At 42.8% G+C, this 22009-nt stretch overlaps 1 protein-coding gene across 1 annotated transcript in view; it reads right to left on the reverse strand.

Moving 5' to 3' along the window:
• Positions 1 to 7021, reverse strand: part of LOC120945797 (ranaspumin-like) — a 359304-nt gene extending 352283 nt beyond the window's left edge. Inside the window, exons 1-4 of the mRNA XM_040360207.1 lie at positions 6844 to 7021; positions 6661 to 6725; positions 5900 to 5953; positions 1720 to 1776 (exon numbers count right to left, since the gene is read on the reverse strand). Of these exons, the coding sequence (XP_040216141.1) occupies positions 1720 to 1776; positions 5900 to 5953; positions 6661 to 6725; positions 6844 to 6937 (270 nt within the window). The 5' untranslated portion in view covers positions 6938 to 7021. The remainder of the gene's footprint in view (positions 1 to 1719; positions 1777 to 5899; positions 5954 to 6660; positions 6726 to 6843) is intronic.
• Positions 7022 to 22009: the final 14988 nt, after the last annotated feature.

The raw sequence follows: 22009 nt of genomic DNA on the forward strand, positions 1-22009 counted from the left end.
AGAAAACGATTCAAATAGATTTAAATTCAAATTTCATCCAATTTTTTTTTTCATTATTTCGGATTTGCTTACATTTGTTACTATTGTAATTCAGAAATTCGGATACATAAAATTGTCTGAGTTTCAATTTGGAACAAAGCGAACTGCACATGTCTAAATACAAAACAAGGGGCTATCACAGGCTCTGATCAAGCAAGCCCAACTATGCCCACCCTTTTCGCCCAGCTCTGCCATTCATAGAAAGCAATACTATAGCTTCTATGAATGAAACAAGATCCACAAATGAAGGATGGGCAGATGATTGAAACGTCTGCCCCTCCATTCATAGAGGCTGTAGTAGCGGCTTCTATGAATGGAGGATCTGGCCAGAAAGTGCAGGTATAGTCTCTTGAGAAGATGCCCCTCAGGCCCCGTACACACGACCGAGTTTCTCGGCAGAATTCAGCCAGAAACTCGATCGGAGCTGAATTCTGCCGAGAAACCCGGCGTGTGTACACTTTCGGCCGAGGAAGCCGACGAGTTCCTCGTCGAGCCAAATAGAGAACATGTTCTCTATTTCCTCGTTGTTCAATGAGGAAAGTTGGCTCCCCGAGATCCTCGGCGGCTTCACACAGAACTCGACGAGCAAAACGATGAGTTTTGCCCGTCGAGTTCCTCGGACGTGTGTACAAAGCTTCAGTTGTATTAACTCCCACTGCAGCCGAGGATTACAGTAACAGAAGAGGGAGGGCAGGACAGAGGGGGATTTCTACTAACAGAAGAGGAATCGTCATACTGCCTGTAAGATATGTCCCTTGTGCTGATTTTCCTATGATTGATTTTGGCTGCATTTAGGCTTTAATATTAACATTTAATATCAACCATACCTTGACTCTCAAATACTCTCAAGGTATGCCAAGGCTATTCTAGTTAATCAGGGTTATGTAGGAATGGTTTGTGTTTTATCCTGATATCATGCTTTACACCAAAAATATCAGTAAAGACAGATAACATTTTCATTGAAGGGGTTGTAAACCCTCGTGTTTTTTCACCTTAATGCATCCTATGCGTTAAGGTGAAAAAACACCTTGCTGTGCCTGGCCCCCCTGTTTTACTTACCTGAGCCCCAAATTTCTGTGGGCGCGTCGCTCTCCCCATGGCTTCTCTGCTCTTCATTGGATAGATTGATAGCAGCGCAGCCATTGGTTCCTGCTGCTGTCAATCAAATCCAATGACGCGGCCACCAGGGGGCAGGGCCAAATCATACACTCTACGGCTATGGACACTAAGTGTATGACACGGTAGCGTGTTCGCATGGTAACCCCCTTGGGAAAGAGCTTCCCAGAGGGGTTATCTATTGCGGGGAGGAGCTGCGAGAGCCACCATGGGATCCCAGAAGAGGACGATTGGGGCCACTCTGTGCAAAACTAAATGCAGTGGAGGTAAGTATGACATGTTATTTAAAAAAAAAACTGAACCCATAGTATCACTTTAAGCCTGGTCTGAAGTTATTCATTAAAGAGTGCATAATGGGAATGGCATATACAAAGAACCTGGGCCTATAATAGCACTATGGGGTATGAAGTTCACAGTACTACAATGACAAGAAAGCTGCACTCTAATGAGGAACAAGGTCATTACTAAGGATATCCAAGTCACTTGGTGGCCATAGAAAGAAAATGAAAATCTATTCTTGAACAGCTAATCTGTACATAATATCTTAAAATTAGTATTCCATACCAGTACATCGCCAACTTCTTTGAATGCAGCTTCTAGATTTTCTTTGTTTTTCTCCTCCTAAAAAATAACACAAACAAGTCAAATTTACTAAAAGGAAAGTGAATGCATTTATTGTCATTAATCACATAATACAACGCAAGTGGTTTGTATAAAATGTATTTTGTTAGATAGTAAGATTATTTTAGTTATTTATTATTATTTATTATGTTATTATATTTACCCTAATAAAATAAGATCTCTTAAAGCAATCTCAGAAAACCAGTAACACTTTAATAAAAGTCATTGGCTGGGTGACAGCTGGTTTATGTGCTTCTGTCTGCCAGAATATTCTACAGCAGTTTCTCCACTCCAGTCCTCGAGGCGCCCCAACAGGTCATGTTTTCAGGATTTCCCTCAGATGAAATGGCTGTGGTAATTACCAAGGCAGTGAAACTGATCAAATCACCTGTGCAAAATAATGGAAAGCCTGAAAACATGACCTGTTGGGGCGCCTTGAGGACTGGAGTTGAGAAACACTGTTCTACAGTAAGGCCATTGGCCTAAAGTGTCATGGCAAATAAAATTTGAAAAAGAAAGTGTCCTAGATACTAAAATGATTTCAGAACACCTAATCCGATCTGTTGTCAGTGATTAAAGTGGCTTTTTATGAACTGATATATGCCACAATAGTGATTATCACTTATTTCCACTGTACAGCGGTTTATGTGGCTGTGATGAGGAGTGGAGATGTTGTTCTGTCTCCCACTGCAGCAAAATGAGAGAAAATGATCTCCCTCCCTGATTCTCCACCTCAGAGATAGTAATAGAAGGGAAAGAGAAATAGTCACAATATGATGAGGGAGCAGATGAATGTCACTGCTTGGCAGTAGAATCACCCTCCTCATTCAGGTTTTATGTATACATATATATATACATGTGTGTGTGTGTGTGTGTGTGTGTGTGTATATAAATATACAGTATATGTAGTATATACAAGGAGTCTTCAAAAAGTTTCCACACTTCTGTACAATATATATATAACTAAGTTTAATAAAAGTGTGGAAACTTTTTGAAGAACCCTTGTGTGTATATATATATATATATATATATATATATATATATATATATATATATATATATATATATTTATTTATAGGGAACAATATATCACTATACCCCCTATGGCTTATAAAGTTTGGGGACCTTTGTCCCCTAAGAAAGTCCTAGTGCTCAGAGGATCGTGTCCTTTATATTCCCTGGGATATAATGTGGGTATATTCTCATACTAGACCTCAGTATATTTTTATCCTGTATGTGGACAATAACAATAATAAAAGTCCTATCGAAGAGGGTCCATGCATGAATAATTGTGTTTTTATTTATATCAGGACATTCCTGTGACAATTGTACCAGAGTGTATTTGTAAAGCCATAAATACATTTGGTTACTACAAGTATCACAGGGATGTCTTGATATGAATAAAAACACATTATTCATGTATATTTCCTCACCAATATGTCTTTAATTAACAATTAGTTTTATTTTTAATTGTTATTTTTCCTGCTTTCCCTGCTTATTTTATTGAAGATAATTTTACTCTTCACTTCCAATACACATCATGGCCATTCACTGCATATTCCATTCTTTTATTCTCAGCCAGAGAAAAGAATTACAATGGTTAATAAACAATTTATATGTGGTGAATAGCCATGATGTGTAAAGGTCAGATTGCACCTTGTTAAATGGACACATAAGGAAACAAACAGTGCTTGCCAATATTAATTGCAAATATTAAAACCATCATGACCTCTATTTTTTAAATCTGTTCCCTATTACCTCAACCTTCTGAATATCTTGGCTTTTTGTATTATTATTTTCTGTATTTTGTAAATGTTATTAAAGGTTAAAGCAGAGTTCCACCCCTGACATGCTACATTTGGCATGTCATTTTTTTGGGGGGGAGCGGATACCCTCTTTTTAGAGGCACCCAGCTTCCACTTCCTCCCGGGGCTCTGTGGCACTTGGAAGAAAGTTCCCCTCCCCTCCTCCCTCTGTGTAATCTTCTGGGACATGTCACAGGTCCCAGAAGATTGCCCAGCCAATCACAGCATGCAGCATGGCTTGCACATGTGTAGTGCATGCCCGGCTGTGAATCTACAGCCTGGCACCCACAATCACAATGCCGGTGCCAAGGAGAGGAGGGGTAGAGGAGCAGGGCTTTGTTTGCCCGCATTGCTGGACCATGGGACAGGTGAGTGTCTGATTATTAAAAGTCAGCAGGTACACTTTTTGTAGCTGCTGACTTTTATATGGGTGGAACTCCGCTTTAAGAATTTTCAGAATTTGAATAAAAAATATCTACTTTTTTTTAGATTCTGCTACCAGCCAGTATTTCTGATTACCTGCACATTAGTCATATGATGACACTCTACTACACTGGTGACAGCATGTTAAAAACAATTGTGATTTTGATTTTTTTTTAATTTCTTAATTTTCCAAAAAAAATTGGCAAAAAAATATAACTTAAAAAAACTTGACACTAAATAACTTGGACTGTCTACTGATGCAGGAGCAGTGATTTTAATGATGCTTAAAACAACCCAAAAAGGGGCCATTTGGGGGGTATTTGTACTGTCTTGGCATTTTAGCAGACTACATGTTGCCCTAAATTTATGAAGAAAGATTATTTGTTTGCAAAATTTCATAACAGAAACTAAGAAATGTGTGGGTTTTTCTTCAAAATGTTCAATATATTTTTTTGTTTATATAGCAAAAAAAAAATTGTTATGATTAAATACCACCACAAGAAAGCTCTACATGTGTGGATTTTTTTTTATTTCATTTGGGAAGTTTTGCCTGACCGCACAATTGCCAATTGAAGTAGCACAGTGCTGAATATCAAAAAATGCCCTGGTCATTAAGTTGTTAAAACCTCCCAGAGGTCAAGTGGTTAATGGACTTATAATAGCGGATATCAGACAAATCTGTGGTTGGTTTTCTGCTTGAAATTGTTTTAAAAGGTAAGTTATCCCAGTGTTAAGACAGTGCAGCAAAGGACCTGGTGAAGGGGGAGTCTGTCTGACCATTAAAATGTGTTGTTGTTTTTTCTGCTATAAACCAGTTTTATCAATAAAAGCTTTGGCTGTTTGTTTGGTGCTCTCATTGGACTATATACTGTATATGTTTTTATTGTTGTCTGTGTCCCTGCAAAGAAGTTTCACCTTCCCTGTTTGTCCGGGTGGCCATTGTCACAGGACATAAAATGATGCAAAATGTTAGGCCTCGTACACACGGCCGAGTTTCTCGGCAAAAACCAGCAAGAAGCTTGCTGGGTTTTTTTTTTTTGCCGAGGAAACCGGTCGTGTGTACACTTTTCAACGAGGAAACCGCCGAGGATCTCGTCGGGCCAAAAAGAGAACATGTTTTCTATTTCCTTGACGGCAATGGGAAAATTTGGCTCGCCGAGATTCTCGGCGGCTTCACAAGGAACTCGACGAGCAAAACGATGTGTTTTGCCCGTCGAGTTTCTCGGTCGTGTGTACGAGGCCTCACAGTTGGTGCCAGGAAAGGAGTTTAGAGGAAATCTTGCAATTTGGGGACACCTGTTTCTATATTAATGTCAGCAAGAAGAAAATTCCAGAATTTTATATATATTTCCTCTCACTTCCTGTTTCATCCCCAGGGCAGAAATGAAATGTAAATCTCCCCATTGGTACACAGGCATCAATAAAGGAAAAATACAACAAAGTATATCTGGTAGATTAGAAACTATGAGATATCTTGAAACATGTTGTGGTTATTTAGTTTACTTTTCTTTTTTTTTAAGATTTAATTTACTGTCTTGCTTTTAATAGAATAATTGCAAGTACGCTGAGGAAGGTGAAATTTTGTTTTTTTTAGTATTAGTAATATGCAGTTTACCAAGAATAACATCTCCTTCACATTACTCACACTTCAGTCTCACTTGTTATTATCTCTGCAATGTTTTACATAAACTGCTTAAAGATAATTATTTTTATATTTTTATATACCAAGTAGTAGTTAACTAGAGCTGAATGTGACTAACTATGACTAGGTATACTATGACCTGGATAAATGAGATGCTCCATAGACATTATTTTTGTATAGTGGATCTTTATAAACAGTGCTTTCAAGATTGGGTTATTTTATAACACTTTGTTATAGTCACAATAAAATGTACCTTATAGTATTCACAAGCTAATTTGGCAAGAGCAGGGCCTAATTCTGAAGTCTCCTGAAAATGAATGACATATGTTAGAGATTAATACATCCAACACTATTAATAAAGAAATGCATTGTAATAGTACAGGGTATAGATAGTTTGTTTCACAAGAAGAACTTTTGAAATGAATAGAGCTGATTTAGAAAAAGAATAGAGACTGTTTACTTAGAATAGTGAAGCTTAGTAAAACGGTGACACTGTTCGCTTCAATCATGCAATCACAATTCATTAAATATTGTGTGTATTAAACGTGAATACAATCTTTCCCTATTCACTTTACTAAGTGAACATCCTCTCTATTCTTTAGTTCAGTGACCTTGTAAAAATTAGGACTTTTATATAAAACAAACTCAGCATGACAAGTTACAATTAAAGATACAATATATCTGTAGATGACAAAAATGTAATACAAGATAAAAGATTGTTTAACAATATCAAGCAAAATGCAGGTGTAATCAAGAACAGTTCTATGTCATAGGATAGCTGGACCCTATAATCCATTCTACATTCCAATCTTAGAATAACATTAGGGGTGATATAACAGTATGATTTAGTGTTTGAGGAGTTGTACTGGATGCCACTTACCCATACAATGCATTACCTAGATTCCTATTCAACTAAATTTAAAATAGCGGTCTCTACCTTGTCTTGATGACAAATTCAGCAAATAAAAAAGATCTAAAAACAAGTGTTTTCTTGTATGTTAATTACCACTTTACCTTTAGTGCTAGTGCAAGACAATTTCCACCTTCTGGGTTAGAAACTTTGTTTTTACATGCGCCATCTAGAATGCAATGACAAAATACAGACATAGTTTAATACTACCGGAAGACCCTTAAAAATGTGTCCACATTTTTCTAGCAATATAATAAAAATCTGATTTAATGATCAATAATGCTTACCTTGACAGAAGCTTAGACCAAACAGTGCAAAAAGCAGGATGACCTTCATTGTACTGTTTCCTGGTTTCAGCTCAGTGTATGATTGCCTGTACATCTCAGCTTCTCTTATATACTCGTTAAATTCAATGACAACATTAAACACATGACCAAAAGCCACGCACACTGACACGTGTCCTAGACATCAAAAAAAATTCATGCTGATGAAACATCCACTCAGATTTGTTGGCAGCAGTTTAAGAAAACAAGCAGTGCAAGACTAAATGTAAACATTGAAGACGAAATTACATTTTTGTTTTAATTCTGGTTCCTGCTATCTCATCTTCTTGCACATTGTGGCCTTTTTAAAAAAAAAAAAAAACAATTGTATGGTAATATTATTAAATGTTAAGAGTTTTCTATACCAGGCTAAACCATTTGTCTTAGCACTTTCTTTGTGATGCAACCAGACTTAATTTCTATATTTTATAGGGAAAATATGAGGGGGTCTGCACTGATGGAGGGGGTTTATCCTGAGGGGACGTCTGATATAATGGAGGGGGGTGGTTTGTCCTGAGGGGGTCTACACTGACCAGGGGGGGTTATCCTGAGGGGAGGTTTGCACTGACAGAGGGGGGTTTTGTCCTGAAGGGGGTCTGCACTTATTGCAGGGGTTTATCATGAGGGGGGTCTGCACTTATTGCGGGGGTTTATCGTGAGGGGGTCTGCACTTATTGGGGGTGGTGGTTTATCCTGAGGGGGTCTGTACTTATTGGGGGGTTATCCTGAGGGGGTCTGCACTGATGGACAGGGTTTATCCTGAGGCGGGTCTGCACTGATGGAGGGGGTTATCCTGGGGGGTTTATCCTGAGAGGGTCTGCACTTATTGGGGGGTTATCCTGAGGGGGTCTGCTCTGCACTGATAGAGGGAGGTTTATCCTGAGGGGGGATGCACTTATTGGGGGGTTATCCTGAGGGGGTATGCACTGATGCAGGAGGGGTTTATACTGCAGGGGGTCTGCACATATTGGGGGTGGTGGTTTATCCTGAGGGGGGTCTACACTGATAAAGGGGAGGTTATCCTGAGGGGGGTCTGTACTGATTGAAGGTGGATTATCTTGAGGGGGTCTGCACTGATGGAGGGGGGTTATCCTGAGGGGGGTTTGCACTGATGGAGGGGGGTTTATCCTGAGGAGGTGTCTGTACTAATGGAGGGAGGGTTTATACTGAGGAGAGTCTTTACTGATGGAGGGGGTGGTTTGTCCTAAGGGGGGTCTGTACTGATGGAGTAGGTGGTTTGTCCTGAGGGGGAGTTTGTACTGATGGAGGGGAGTCTATACTTAGTGAAGGGGGTCTATACTAAGGGGCGACTATACTTAGTGGGTTGGGGGGTGACACCATGTTTTACCGCAATGGGTGACACCAACCCTAGTGACACCACTGAGAATGGTGATGACAAATTGCTAGGAACGGCTGGTTGCTGAGAGACACCAGCTGGTGGACATTGGAACTACTGCCAACAGGTCTGGGAGCCACAGTGCCACTAGAAGGTGATCCAATTCCTGACAGTCCACACATTCCTCAACCTTATGTAGTCAACATTGGTTCAGGTGCTGGCTGTCAGTGCTGCCTGCAGCCAAGCTAGCTTATGTTTAACCACTTCAGCCCCGGACCATATTGCTGGTCAATGACCGGGCCACTTTTTGCGATTCGGCACTGCATCGCTTTAAATGACAATTGCGCGGTCGTGCAACGTGGCTCCCAAACAAAATTGGCGTCCTTTTTTTCCCACAAATAGAGCTTTCTTTTGGTGGTATTTGATCACCTCTGTGGTTTTTAGTTTTTGCGCTATAAACAAAAATAGAGCGACAATTTAGAAAAAAAATAATATTTTCTACTTTTTGCTATAATAAATATCCCCCAAAAATATATAGAAAAACTATTTTTTTCCTCAGTTTAGGCCGATACGTGTTGTTCTACATATTCTTTGTTAAAGAAAAATCGCAATAAGCGTTTATTGATTGGTTTGCGCAAAAGTTATAGCGTTTACAAAATAGGGGATAGTTTTATGGCATTTTTATTAATATTTTTTTTTACTAGTAATGGCAGCAATCAGCGATTTTTATCGGTACTGCGACATTATGGCGGACACTTTGGACACTTTTGACACATTTTTGGGACCATTGGCATTTTTATAGCGATCAGTGCTATAAAAATGCATTGATTACTATAAAAATGCCACTGGCTGTGAAGGGGTTAACACTAGGGGGCGAGGAAGGGGTTAATCATGTTCCCTGGGTGTGTTCTAACTGAAGGGGGGTGGGACTGACATGGGGAAATTACAAATCGCTGTTCATACATTGTATGAACAGACGATAGGTCATTTCCCCCCCTGACAGGACCGGGAGCTGTGTGTTTACACACACAGCTTCCGGTTCTCGCTCTGTAACGAGTGATCGCGGGTGCCCGGTGGTGATCGCACCCGCTGGGCACGCGCGTCGGGATCAGGGGCGCGCGCCTCTGGCGGTGCGCACGCGCCCCTAGTGGCTGATTCGCGAGGTGACATAGATCTACGTGACCTCGCGCAGGGGAGCCGACCTGCCGCCGTATAACAGTTATACGGCGGCTGGTCGGCAAGTAGTTAAAAGTTGTGATAAGGTAGCCACTACTGTCACAGCTTGTTATTTCAGGAATAACAGAATTGGAGGCATACATCATGAGAGAGGATCCTGCCACCATCAGGAAATGCAGCAAAGAGGCTCTTATGCCTCGTACACACAACTGTTTTTTCCTGCTATGAGAGTTGTTCGTCGGAAATTCCGGCTGTGTGTATGCTCCATCGCAGTTTTTCCGACGGAAAAACGGCCAGACAAAAAAAGAGATCAGGATCTCTTTTTTCCCATCAGGCCAAAAATCAGAGTGGGAAAACCATTCGTCTTTATGGTTTTCCGACGGGCAGAAAACCGCGCATGCTGAGAATCAAGTATGAGACGGGAGCTCTCTTTCTGGTAAAACTAGCGTTCGTAATGGAGATCACGCTGTAATGGACTGAAATGCACGAAGACTAAAAAGCGCAAATCGTCTCTTGCCAAACTTTTACTAACACGAAGATCAGCAAAAGCAGCCCAAAGGGTGGCGCCGTTGGAATGGAACTTCCCCTTTATAGTGCCGTCGTACATGTACGTCAACCCGCTTTGGACTTTTGTCTGAGCATGTGTATGTAAGGCAGCCTGAGAGGAATTCTGTCAGGAAAACCGTCGGATTTTTATCCGACGGAAAAAACGGTTGTGTGTACTAGGCATAAGGCAGTATATGTTCAGAGTTCTGCATGTTATGCTCACACAGGGATGGCAATAGTAGATCAGTCATTTTATTCTTTCATCAGGGATCCAATAGGGTGGCCATCCAATTGTGTTTTTTTTCTCTTTTATACACCAAATTCTGGGGTCTCTGTGCAGGAATTTACAAAATAAATAACCTATTTTGCACAATCACTGAGTCTTCAGTGTCACTGAGTTCAACACTGTCCTTAACGGTCTCACTACCCATCAGACAACTCCTGACTTTGGGAGGGGTGAAATATAATCTCAAAGTTTGCCCATTTCTTCCTCCTACTCCTTACCACCATCATCCCTACTCTTCTTCTTCTCCTCATATTCCTCCTGCTGCCTCTGCCTCATAGGGAGGAAGGCAATTGGGAAACGATCATTCTGGCCCCAAAACAGCAGCAAGTTCTTCTCTTCCTCCTGCTGCTGTGTCTCCAATCTATCAGGCCACAGAGTTTACACTTGCTACACATTTCATATGATGAGCCACTTACAGTACATGGTGAAAAGAATCCCCAGCTCCCCAGAGTAGTGGCGTCCCTAGGGTTGGTGTCACCTGGTGTGGGAAAACATGGTGTCACCCCCCACAATATATATATTTTTTTTAAGTTTTTTATTAAACATAAAAAGTATTACCATATATAATTGACATAAGACAAAAATCGAATCAGCCGGGATCAAATCAAGATGATGACAAATGGTAGTCAATGGTTTCAGAGAATCAGATCAGAACAGTTAGAGGTACCTAGGAGCTCATCAACTCATAACGGTGTGATGACATTATAAACAAATCATGCAAGGTAACCCAATAACAGAACCAAAAAAGGAAATCAAAATAAAACAACAAACATCATTTCAGTCAGTCTTGGAGTCTAAACAAGAACCAAGGGTTCCATTTAGCATCAAATAAGGGGATAGAGTCGTGAATGAAGGTATGAAATATTGTTTCCGACAACATCATTTGATCTACACGTGCAATAACCTGAGCAAATAGAAACAAGGTCATTTTCCAATGCAATGCAATGGCCCACTGCATGGCAATACAGACTGAATGGATCAATTTCATAAGAGGTTTGGGGGTATCAGGCAGACTTTGAAATAAGAGACAGTGCTTTTGAGTCAGAGCCATGGGTCCACCCGCCAATTTGTCTATCAACTCCAGGGCCTCCTTCCAGGTATCTTGTAACTTCTCACAGTCCCAAAATAGGTGCAGGAAGGAGCCCTGGTGAGCGCAAGAGGGGAGGTCTGCGGGTAAATTTTACTTAGGCGCAGGGGAGTGTAGTACAACCTAGTTAATAATTGAATAGCCGTTTCCCTGCCTGTCAAAGACTTGGTACATTTACGCATGTTTTGCCAACCCTTTGCCCAATCCAAATACTCCTCCCCCAAGTTAAGATCCTGCTCCAACTGGGGTCTATATTTCGATATGCGCTGTTCGTTAACTGACTAAACTCTCAAAATTAGGCCCTTTTGTCTGGGAGCTGAATAGCATATACCCTCAAAAAATGTGTTAGAATCAGATACTGGTGAAGCATAGTGCTGTTGAAAAAAATGACGGATTTGGAGAAAGTGGTAAAATTCCACTGCAGGGATATGATGACGAGTTTGTAAATAGGAGAATGTTACAAATTTTGAATTTAATAGAAAGTCATCCAACTTAGTCAAGTTGTAGTCCACCCAGATCTGAAAAGATGTCGGGTGATCATATGCCGGGGGGAATCTAGAATCTACAAGAAATGAGGCTCCATGGGGGGGTCTGCCATATGAGATTATATGTTAACTTATAGTCATCCCACAACTTTAACCCAATCGCCACTATTAAGTTCTCAAACCGGACTTAGAGGGGTTTGAGGTCCATAAAAGTCCAGGAATATAGGGGTGAGATAGAATCTTGTTCAAACCTAACCCAGGGGACTATGGAGTCAATGATATTCCATTGGGCTTGTTGAGTATATCTACTAGCTAAATAATAAAGCCATATATGGGGGACCCCCAGGCTACCTCTTATGGAGAAGCGGTACAGAATGTCTCTAGCAAACCTCGGGGGTCTATCTTGCCAAATAAATCTGTTAAAATGGGACTGAATATTAAGTAGGCAGAATGGCACGGACAGGCAAATAGGCGTACAGACACGTGTGTCCCATCGGCAGCTCACGAGCTCCGTGACCATGCCCGCGGGACCCGCGGACTCAATGTCCGCCGGTTTTCTGCGATCGTGTCACAGAGCGGCAGAACGGGGGAATGCCTGTGTAAACAAGGCATCTCCCTGTTCTGCATAGTGACAGGACACTGAGCATCTGCTCCCTCTCATCAGGAGCAGCGATCAGTGTTGTGTCACAGTAAGCTTAGCCCCCACACAGTTAGAATCACTCCCTAGGACACACTTAACCCCTTCCTAGCCCCCTAGTGGTTAACCCCATTTCTGCCAGTCACATTTATAGGACTGATCACTGTATAAATGTGAATGGTCCCAAAATAGCGTCAAAAGTGTCCGATGTGTCTGCCATAATGTTGCAGTCACGATTAAAATATTTTTTTTAGGGTGTAATTGACTAAATGACCACTAGATGGAGTTTCTGTTTTGTTTCCATATGTGTCATTATTTAAGACCCCTTTCACACTGAAGTGTTTTTACAGCGTTTTAGTGTTAAAAATAGCGCTATTAAAACGCTCATAAAACTCTCCATGCATCTCAATGGACCCTTTCACACTAAGTCCTGCAATCAGCATCTTTGGAGCAGCTTTTGGGCGCTGAAAAAAATACTCCAAAAACGCCCCTCAACATTGAAATGAATTGAAAGCACTGTAAAAACGCCTTGCCCTGAGGCACTGCAAAAACGCCCTAAAACGTTAGGGTCTTAGTGGAGCTTTATCAGTGTTTTTCGGGCGGTGGCAGTGTGAAAGGGCTCTGAAAGCACTCAGGCTTTCACAATGGGATTGCAGATGAGGCTTCGCCTGAATAACGCTCGAATAACGCTCAAATAACGCTCGAAAAACACTCGAATAACGCCCGAAAAACACCCCAGTGTGAAAGGGGCCTTAATGTAGCCATTTTAATATATTATTGATGTTATCGTTTTAATCACATTGATACCTATATCGTTATATCATAGACCATTAGATGTTATCCGTTTTTATCATTCATTAGGATTTTTTATGGTTATATTGAAAATGATCTAGGGTGCAATATTAGAGTTTGACCACCAGATGGAGTGTCTGGTCTGTCAGTCCCTATGTACTTATGGATTTTTAGGATGATATTATTTTATGAGCATAATATGTTTTTAATTCTTTATTAACGCATTGGTTCTAAATGTAATCTGATAGGCCTGTTACATAGTTACATAGTTAGTCAGGTTGAAAAAAGACACAAGTCCATCCAGTTCAACCACAAAAAAATAAACAAACAAAATAAAAAACACAGTACAATCCCATACACCCAACTCCATACCCACAGTTGATCCAGAGGAAGGCAAAAAACCCCAGCAGAGCATGATCCAATTTGCTACAGCAGGGGAAAAAATTCCTTCCTGATCCCCCGAGAGGCGATCGGATTTACCCTGGATCAACTTTACCTACAAATCTTAGTACTCAGTTATTTTCTGTACATTTAGGAAAGTATCCAGACCTTTCTTAACCACTTAAGCCCCGGACCAATATGCTGGCTAAAGACCCAAGGGGTTTTTACAGTTCTGGACTGCGTCGCTTTAACAGACAATTGCGCGGTCGTGCGACGTGGCTCCCAAACAAAATTGGCGTCCTTTTTTCCCCACAAATAGAGCTTTCTTTTGGTGGTATTTGATTACCTCTGCGGTTTTTATTTTTTGCGCTATAAACAAAAATAGAGCGACAATTTAAAAAAAAATGCAATATTTTTTACTTTTTGCTGTAATAAATATCCCCCAAAAATATATATAAAAAAATTTTTTTTCCTCAGTTTAGGCCGATACGTATTCTTCTACCTATTTTTGGTAAAAAAAATCGCAAAAATCGTTTATCGGTTGGTTTGCGCAAAATTTATAGCGTTTACAAAATAGGGGATAGTTTTTTTGCATTTTTATTTTTTTTATTTTTTTTACTAGTAATGGCGGCGATCAGCGATTTTTTTCGTGACTGCGACATTATGGCGGACACTTCGGACAATTTTGACACATTTTTGGGACCATTGTCATTTTCACAGCAAAAAATGCATTTAAATTGCATTCTTTATTGTGAAAATGACAGTTGCAGTTTGGGAGTTAAACACAGGGGGCGCTGTAACATTTAGGGATCACTGTGTATGTGTTTACTAGTGTAGGGGGGTGTGGCTGTAGGACTGACACCATCGATCGAGTCTTCCCTATAAAAGGGATCACTCGATCGATGCGCCGCCACAGTGAAGCACGGGGAAGCCGTGTTTACATACGGCTCTCCCCGTTCTTCAGCTCCGGGGAGCGATCGCGACGGAGCGGCTATAAACAAATAGCCGCGCCATCGTCCCGGATCGCTCCCCGAGCGGACCCGACCTCCGCATGTACCGGGGGGGTCCCGATCGGACCCCCCACCCACGTCTAGGCAGGCACGTACAGGTACGTTGATGTGCCTGTCTGTGCCATTCTGCCAACGTAAATGTACATGAGGAGGTCGGGAAGTGGTTAAAGCAATCTACCGAGCTGGCCAGAACCACGTCTGGAGGGAGTCTGTTCCACATTTTCACAGCTCTTACTGTGAAAAAACCTTTCCGTATTTGGAGGTGAAATCTCTTTTCCTCTAGACGTAAAGAGTGCCCCCTCGTCCTCAGTGTTGACCATAAAGTGAATAACTCAACACCAAGTCCACTGTATGGACCCCTTATATATTTGTACATGTTGATCATATCCCCCCTTATTCTCCTCTTCTCAAGAGTGAATAGATTCAGTTCTTCTAATCTTTCCTCATAGCTGAGCTCCTCCATGCCTCTTATCAGTTTGGTTGCCCTTCTCTGCACTTTCTCCAGTTCTCCGATATCCTTTTTGAGAACTGGTGCCCAAAACTGAACTGCATATTCCAGATGAGGTCTTACTAATGATTTGTACAGGGGCAAAATTATATCTCTGTCTCTGGAGTCCATACCTCTCTTAATACAAGAAAGGACTTTGCTCGCTTTGGAAACCGCAGTTTGGCATTGCATGCCATTATTGAGCTTATGATCAACTAAAACCATCATTTATAAATATATTGAAAAGTAAGGGTCCCAGCACTGAACCTTGGGGTACACCACTGATAACCTTGGACCATTCAGAGTGAGAATCATTAACCTCTGAATTCTGTCTTTTAGCAAGTTTTCTATCCATTTACAAACTGATATACCCAATCCTGTAGACCTTACCTTACACATGAGCCGTGTGTGCGGAACTGTATCGAACGCTTTTGCAAAATCCAAATATATTACGTTCACAGCCACGCCTCTGTCCAAGGTTTTACTTACCTCTTCATAAAAGGAAATCAGGTTTGTCTGACAACTTCTGTCTTTCATGAATCCATGTTTTCTGCTGCTTAAATTGTTTTTTTTCCAGCAAGAACTCATCCATGTGGTCTTTTATTAAACGTTCCAGTATCTTCCCAACTATAGAAGATAGACTAACAGGTCTATAGTTACTTGGCAAAGACTTTGGGCCAAATCCACAGCCAGCGGCGCAAATTAAGTTACTCAAAACTTATGTCATTTAAGTTACGGCGCCCTAAGTTGGTGTCGTAAGTGCCGTATCCACAGCGCAATAAGATGGCAAAGATGGACGCCCATACCAGGGGCACTGGAGGAGGGGGACCCTGCCCAGTCAGACTGACGGAGGAGGAATGGGCAGTGGCCCAGTGTTTCCACCCACAGCAGGTGGTGGGCCTGCCTGGCTATCAGTCAGATGTTCCTGTGAGGACAGGTAAGTTTTTGGTTTTTCTCTCTGGTGATTAGCATGTGTGGGTGGGGGAAGGGAAGATGTGCCAAGTGTGTGGATCCTCAAACCTGTGATTGTTTTGTGTCCTCCACAGATGGCCAGGAGGTTGCAGGCCCATCAGGCAAGGAGGTTGCAGGCCCATCAGGCCAGGCTGCTGCACCACCCCCAAGACAGGCTGCTGATGACTCCCAAGAAGGGCAGGATTCCCCAGGGGAGGGGAGTGGCCAAACCTCCCCTCATGAGAAGGTTGAGCTGGAGGAGGTTGAGGGGGAGGAGGATGAGGGGGAGGAGGATGAGGGGGAGGAGGAATAAAATATTCAGATTGGCCGGGAAGTCCTGTTGGCCTCTGATATGATGACCTTTGAGTCTTCCCCTGAGGCTACCCCAGAGGCTGGCACCAGTCAGGCCACCATCAGGGGTAGCCCCTCCCACTTCTCCCCCAACAGGCCTCCACCCACAAGGGTCACTCTATCCCCTCCTCCCAGGCCACAAGCCTCAGGGGCAGGCAGGATGGCGACCCAGGACACCAGGGGGGTGGCCGAGCGTCTGCCGGTCAGTCTGCTGAGGGACAATGCCTGGCAGACCCACACTCTGGCTAAAATGCTACAAAAAATGACCCAGATGGAGCACAGGCTGGGTGTAATGATGGAGGCAGTCGGTGATGTGGCCACCAACTCAGTGGCGGTCATTACATGCATGAACGACCTACAGACCTCCACAACAGGCGTGGCCCAGGAGGTGACTGCCCTGACCCAGGCTGTGCAGGACAATACTAGGTCTGGCCAGGCCAATGCGGCTGCCCTCACTGCCTGTCTCACTAGAATTGCAGTGGCCTTGGAGGGCAGGCCAGCAGGGGAGGCTCCTCCTTCCCCTGCTCACCCCCCAGGAGGCTCCTCCTTCCCCTGCTCACCCCCCCAGGAGGCTCCTCCTTCCCCTGCTCACCCCCCCCAGGAGGATCCTCCTTCCCCAGCTCACACCCCCCCCCAATGGACATCCTCCGCAAGGGCCTGGCCGTGCCCGTGCCCATGCCCGTGCCCGTGCCCGTGGCCAGCCAAGGCGTAGCAATCGCCGCCGATAATTAATTAGCAGGGATACTTTTTTTTTTTTTTTTTAATGTTTTTTTTTTTTTTTATTATTTCATTTGGTATTCTGTACTTATGATTTGATTTATGTGTGTGAATGATGTGTGAATGTGGGGGGGTAGCATTCCTGATAAAATAAGGGTGTCACCCTCAGTTTTGGTGGAGTAGGGATCCCCAGGACCAGGGAGAAGTGATCCCAGGTTCCTGAATGGTGTATGAGTGCACAGTGACATAATTGGAGCCGTGGCGTGGCGTTGCTGCTCCCAAGTACCAAAGGGGGGGGACTTGGATCTAATCCAATTCGATGTGCATGTGATGTGTCTGTGCTAGGGACCACGGTGGCGTGCATTCATGCATTCTCATTGTGACATCATTAATGTGCGTTTACTGTGCAAATATGCATTCTGCGAGGCTTCTCCTGACTGCTGTTCCCTCAGAAGAGGGGGTACCCTGGGTTACTAAAGTCACTATTATAGATAGGGGCATGGATGCCCCTGGCATGGTGGCATACAGATTGTAGTCCAGCAAGTGTGTGTGCTCAGCTCTTCCTTCATGGTATTGCTTTAGCTGACCTTTACACGGCATGTGTAAAATTAGGGCTGCTTTTATAAAGTGTAAAATTGCTCCGGGAAACTAACAGAAGCGCACAGGTCGTAATCTACGCCGCACACACTTAATTTTGTGGATCGCCCTATCTCCCTCATTTGCATCTTTGCCTATCAAATACAGCGGCGTGTCTAGCGTAATTTGCGCACAAAGAAGCGCCGGTGTAATTATTTTAGGTAGGACGGAAATACCGGAATTTCATGCGTATCTCGTTTTGAGGATCAGGTGCAAAGATACGCGCCGTGTAAATTTAGAAATCTCGAGTTAAGTCGGCGCATCTGCTTTGTGGATTTGGCCCTTTGTTCCCTTTTTAAATATGGGCACCACATTGGCCCTGCGCCAATCCAGTGGTACTATTCCTGTCATTAATGAGTCCCTAAATATTAGATACAATGGCTTTGAAATGACAGAGCTCAATTCTTTTAGGATCCGTGGGTGGATGCCATCAGGTCCAGGTGCTTTATCCACCTTTATTCTGTCTAAATATTTCTGGACCATATCAATTTTGAGCCATTGTGGATTTGGGGCTGTGTCACTCCCACCCCCATTTTGGACATGAGCTCCCCCATGCTCCATTGTATACACAGAGCTGAAGAAAGCATTTAATACATTTGCCTTCTCTTTGTCCCCAGTCACCCACTCTAGATTATTTTGTAAGGGGCCTACATGCTCAGACTTCACCTTTTTACTATTAATATATTTAAAGAATTTTTTGGTTGTCCTACTATCTTTTGCAATCTGTCGTTCATTTTGAATTTTTGCATCCTTGATTTCCTTTTTACATATCTTGTTATATTCTTTGTAACATTTAAACAACACTAGTGTTCCTTCATTTTTATATTTTTTAAAGGCTACTTTCTTATTGTTTATAGCTTTTTTAACTTTGACCGTGAGCCACATAGGTTTTAGTTTTAGCCTTTTAAACTTATTGCCCATGGGAACATACTTTGCAGTGAGGTTCCACACAGTCTTTTTGAAGAATTCCCATTTCTGTGTTCATCGGTGCCAATAGTCCCTCCCAGTCCAAGTCCTGGAGAGCAGCCCTCATCCTTGGAAAATTTGCTCTCTTAAGATGTAGTGTTTTAATATTTCCTGTATGTATTTCTTGCTTATAGTTTCTTGCTTATAGTTAACATTAAATGAAATCATGTTGTCATTGTGTCATGTGTTACCATGACAGCGCGGCCGCTTAAAAGTCACCCTTCTACACCACGGCTCCATACCCTATGATTAAGTGGTGTGAACAGCCACATAATGCGTAAGGGAGGTCAGGGAGGAGAGCCAGTGGTGACATCATTTCCGCTCGCGGAAACTATATCACACTATGGAGCCCCTTTTTGTCTCATTCTGTCATTAGGGGCCTTCACCCCATGCTTAAGGTGTTTATTGCTGCTGAGGAGTTGCTTCTGCCATTGTGGGATTAAAGAGGCTTGATTGCAAGCCAGCCAAGGTGAGAGGCTGGGGGAAACAAGGTCACCTGGATTAGAGCACCTGCACTTTTAGGATTATTTGTGGATGGTGGAATATTTTGCACGTCATTGGATACTGGAAAACATACCACACAGAGACTCACAGCTGCACTTTATATTTATTACATGATAACTGTATTTGCATTGGGATCATTTCCATTTTTATTCACGTTTATTTTACTAAATATTTTTCACAATTATTTAGAGACTGATTCACTGGAATTTTTTTTACATTTTACACGTCTATTTATGCCAGCAGTACTTTACCGTTGTCAGCTTCTTTTTATCACCAGCGATATTTTGCACATTTGCTGATTTGCACTGTGAATTTTATACAGCACTTTATTTATATATTTATTTATTTGCATTTATCAGTATTAATTTATGTTATATAACGTATTATTATTAAGTTATTAGTAAGCGCCACAACAACTCCCATTTTTACAAAAATCGCTGATCGCCGCCATTACTAGTAAAAATAAATTATTAATAAAAATGCCATAAAACTATATTCTATTTTGTAGACGCTAAAAATTTTGCGTAAAGCAATCAATAAATGCTTATAGTTTTTTTTACCAAAAATATGTAGAATACGTATCGGCCTAAACTGAGGAAAGAAAAAAAATTCTGGGGATATTTATTGTAGCAAAAAGTTAACAATATTTCTTTTTTTTTTAATTTTCGCTCTATTTTTGTTTATAGAGCAAAAAATAAAAAACGCAGAGGTGATCAAATACCACCAAAAGAAAGCTCTATTTGTGGAAAAAAAAGGACATTGATTTTGTTTGGGAGCCACGTCGTACAACCGCGCAATTGTCAGTTAAAGTGACGCAGTGTCGAATCGCAAAAAGTGGCCCGGTCATTTGGCAGCCAAATCCTCTGGGGCTGAAGTGGTTAACAACTATCAATCAACTAGCACATTTGAATAACAATATCATATGAAAATTCTAAACCTTAAAGCAGAACTGAAGTTCCACTGTAAGAAAGAGCAAGCAGGCAGGCTTTTATTGAAGAAGAAGCACTCAGAAGAAGAGTATTCATCTTTTGGCTCCACTAAGTCAGGGCTCTTTTAGAGCTGGCAGCTGGGGGATGGTAAAAACAGTCAGCTGGGCTGTGGTTTTCCACCCACCCATGGCTGCCAACCTGAGCTGTAACATAATAGCTGGACAGAGCTGTATACATGCTGAGGCTGTGGCACTTCACTTTGCAGCTGTGGCATTTTTAACCTCTTCATGACTGCACTAAAGCTGAATGACAGCTACAGAGTGGTCGCACAATTTTGGGAGGGCATCTATTGACATCCTTCCATGATCGCGTTTCCTGCACGCCCCCTACAGTGCACATCAGCAGGGATATGTGTACTTCAGACACAGGGATCACAGATCAAGGTAAAGAGCCAATCATGGTAGCTCTTTACCATGTGATCAGCTGTGTCCAATCACAGATGATCACTGGAGGGAGGAGAGAGTAGAATGCTCTCCTCCAGCAGCCGTTCCAGCCACTACTATGCAGTATGCTAATCTCTCTCTAGCTGAATGACAGGGATGATGGCAAGCAGCATTACTCCTGTCATTCAGGCACAGACAAGCTCTCAGTGCACCCCTCTGGTGGGTGTCACCCGGGAGTAGGGTGACCACATTTCCAAACTACCATTCTGGCACACCCCACTTCCCAAAAATCAGCTTGTGCTGTAACGAATCATAGTACAGTAATTGGACACAAGAGGCAGGAATTATGATTTCTCCAATCACAAGCAGGGGGTGGGGATTGTGCTCCTCCATGCATTCCCGGCCAGGGCAAGTACTGTCAGTGAGTAAAGCGGTGATGTGACGGCCTTTTTTGGGGGCATCAGATTGGCACGGGGGGGGGGGTAGCTGTGTCAGTTTCATTCCAGGACACTGTTTTGTGCGGGAAAGAAGGTGCCTGGGTCAGACCTGCAAAATGCGGGACTGTCCCGGGCAATCTGGGACAAGTGGTCACCCTACCCGGGAGCAGTCCGAACGCCCATAGCAATGCCCCTGCCCCAGAGCCTGTCCCTAAATTACACAGGTACTCATTCATGGTGGTTCAACATGGGCAATTTATTGTTACAGCATGTGGGGTGTCAGAGATAAGGCAGTTACAGGGATGGACTGGCATTTGGGACTACAGGGAGTTTCCCGGTGGGCCGATGGCTCAGTGGGCCGGCTTCAGTGACAGCGGACTGCCACCCCCCCTCTGCTCCTCTGTCTCTCCCTTCCCACAGCGCTCACCTCCTCTCCCTCCCCGCAGCATTCACCTGGGGGGAACAGAGAAGCAGGGGGAGGACCAGAGGAGCAGGGGGGACTACAGAGGAGCATGGGGGAGGGGACAGACAGCTGACTCAACAGCTATGGCCTGGGAGTTTCTCACTTTTGCCTAATCTTGTGCCATAAGGGGGGCATGGAACTGATTCTTTGCCCCAGGTTAAATAATGTCTAGCTTCCCCACTGGTAGTGATTAAAAGAGGACCAGTACCAGTCGTTCTACTCTAATAAAAGTAGAACGGCTAGTGGCTAGTGAAGGGGGAGAGGGGGCTGGGTGCGGGAATTGCCCGGCTGCCATGGGAGAGATCTGTCAAAGTGGGCCAGTCTGGATGAAGTCCAGGGCCAAATTTCTGTCCCAGTCCAGCCCTGGGCAGTTATCAGGCAGTTTGTGTTGGCTGAATTTCCTGCACTGCATTGCAGTTTGTGGCGACCACAAAACATTCTGGCCTGTTAAAGGACCACTTGGAAGTTGAGTATCTAATGATGAACCACTACATAACCAGCCTGAAGACA

Source organism: Rana temporaria, chromosome 7 (assembly GCF_905171775.1).
Source record: "Rana temporaria chromosome 7, aRanTem1.1, whole genome shotgun sequence".
In the NCBI taxonomy this organism is placed as follows: domain Eukaryota; kingdom Metazoa; phylum Chordata; class Amphibia; order Anura; family Ranidae; genus Rana; species Rana temporaria.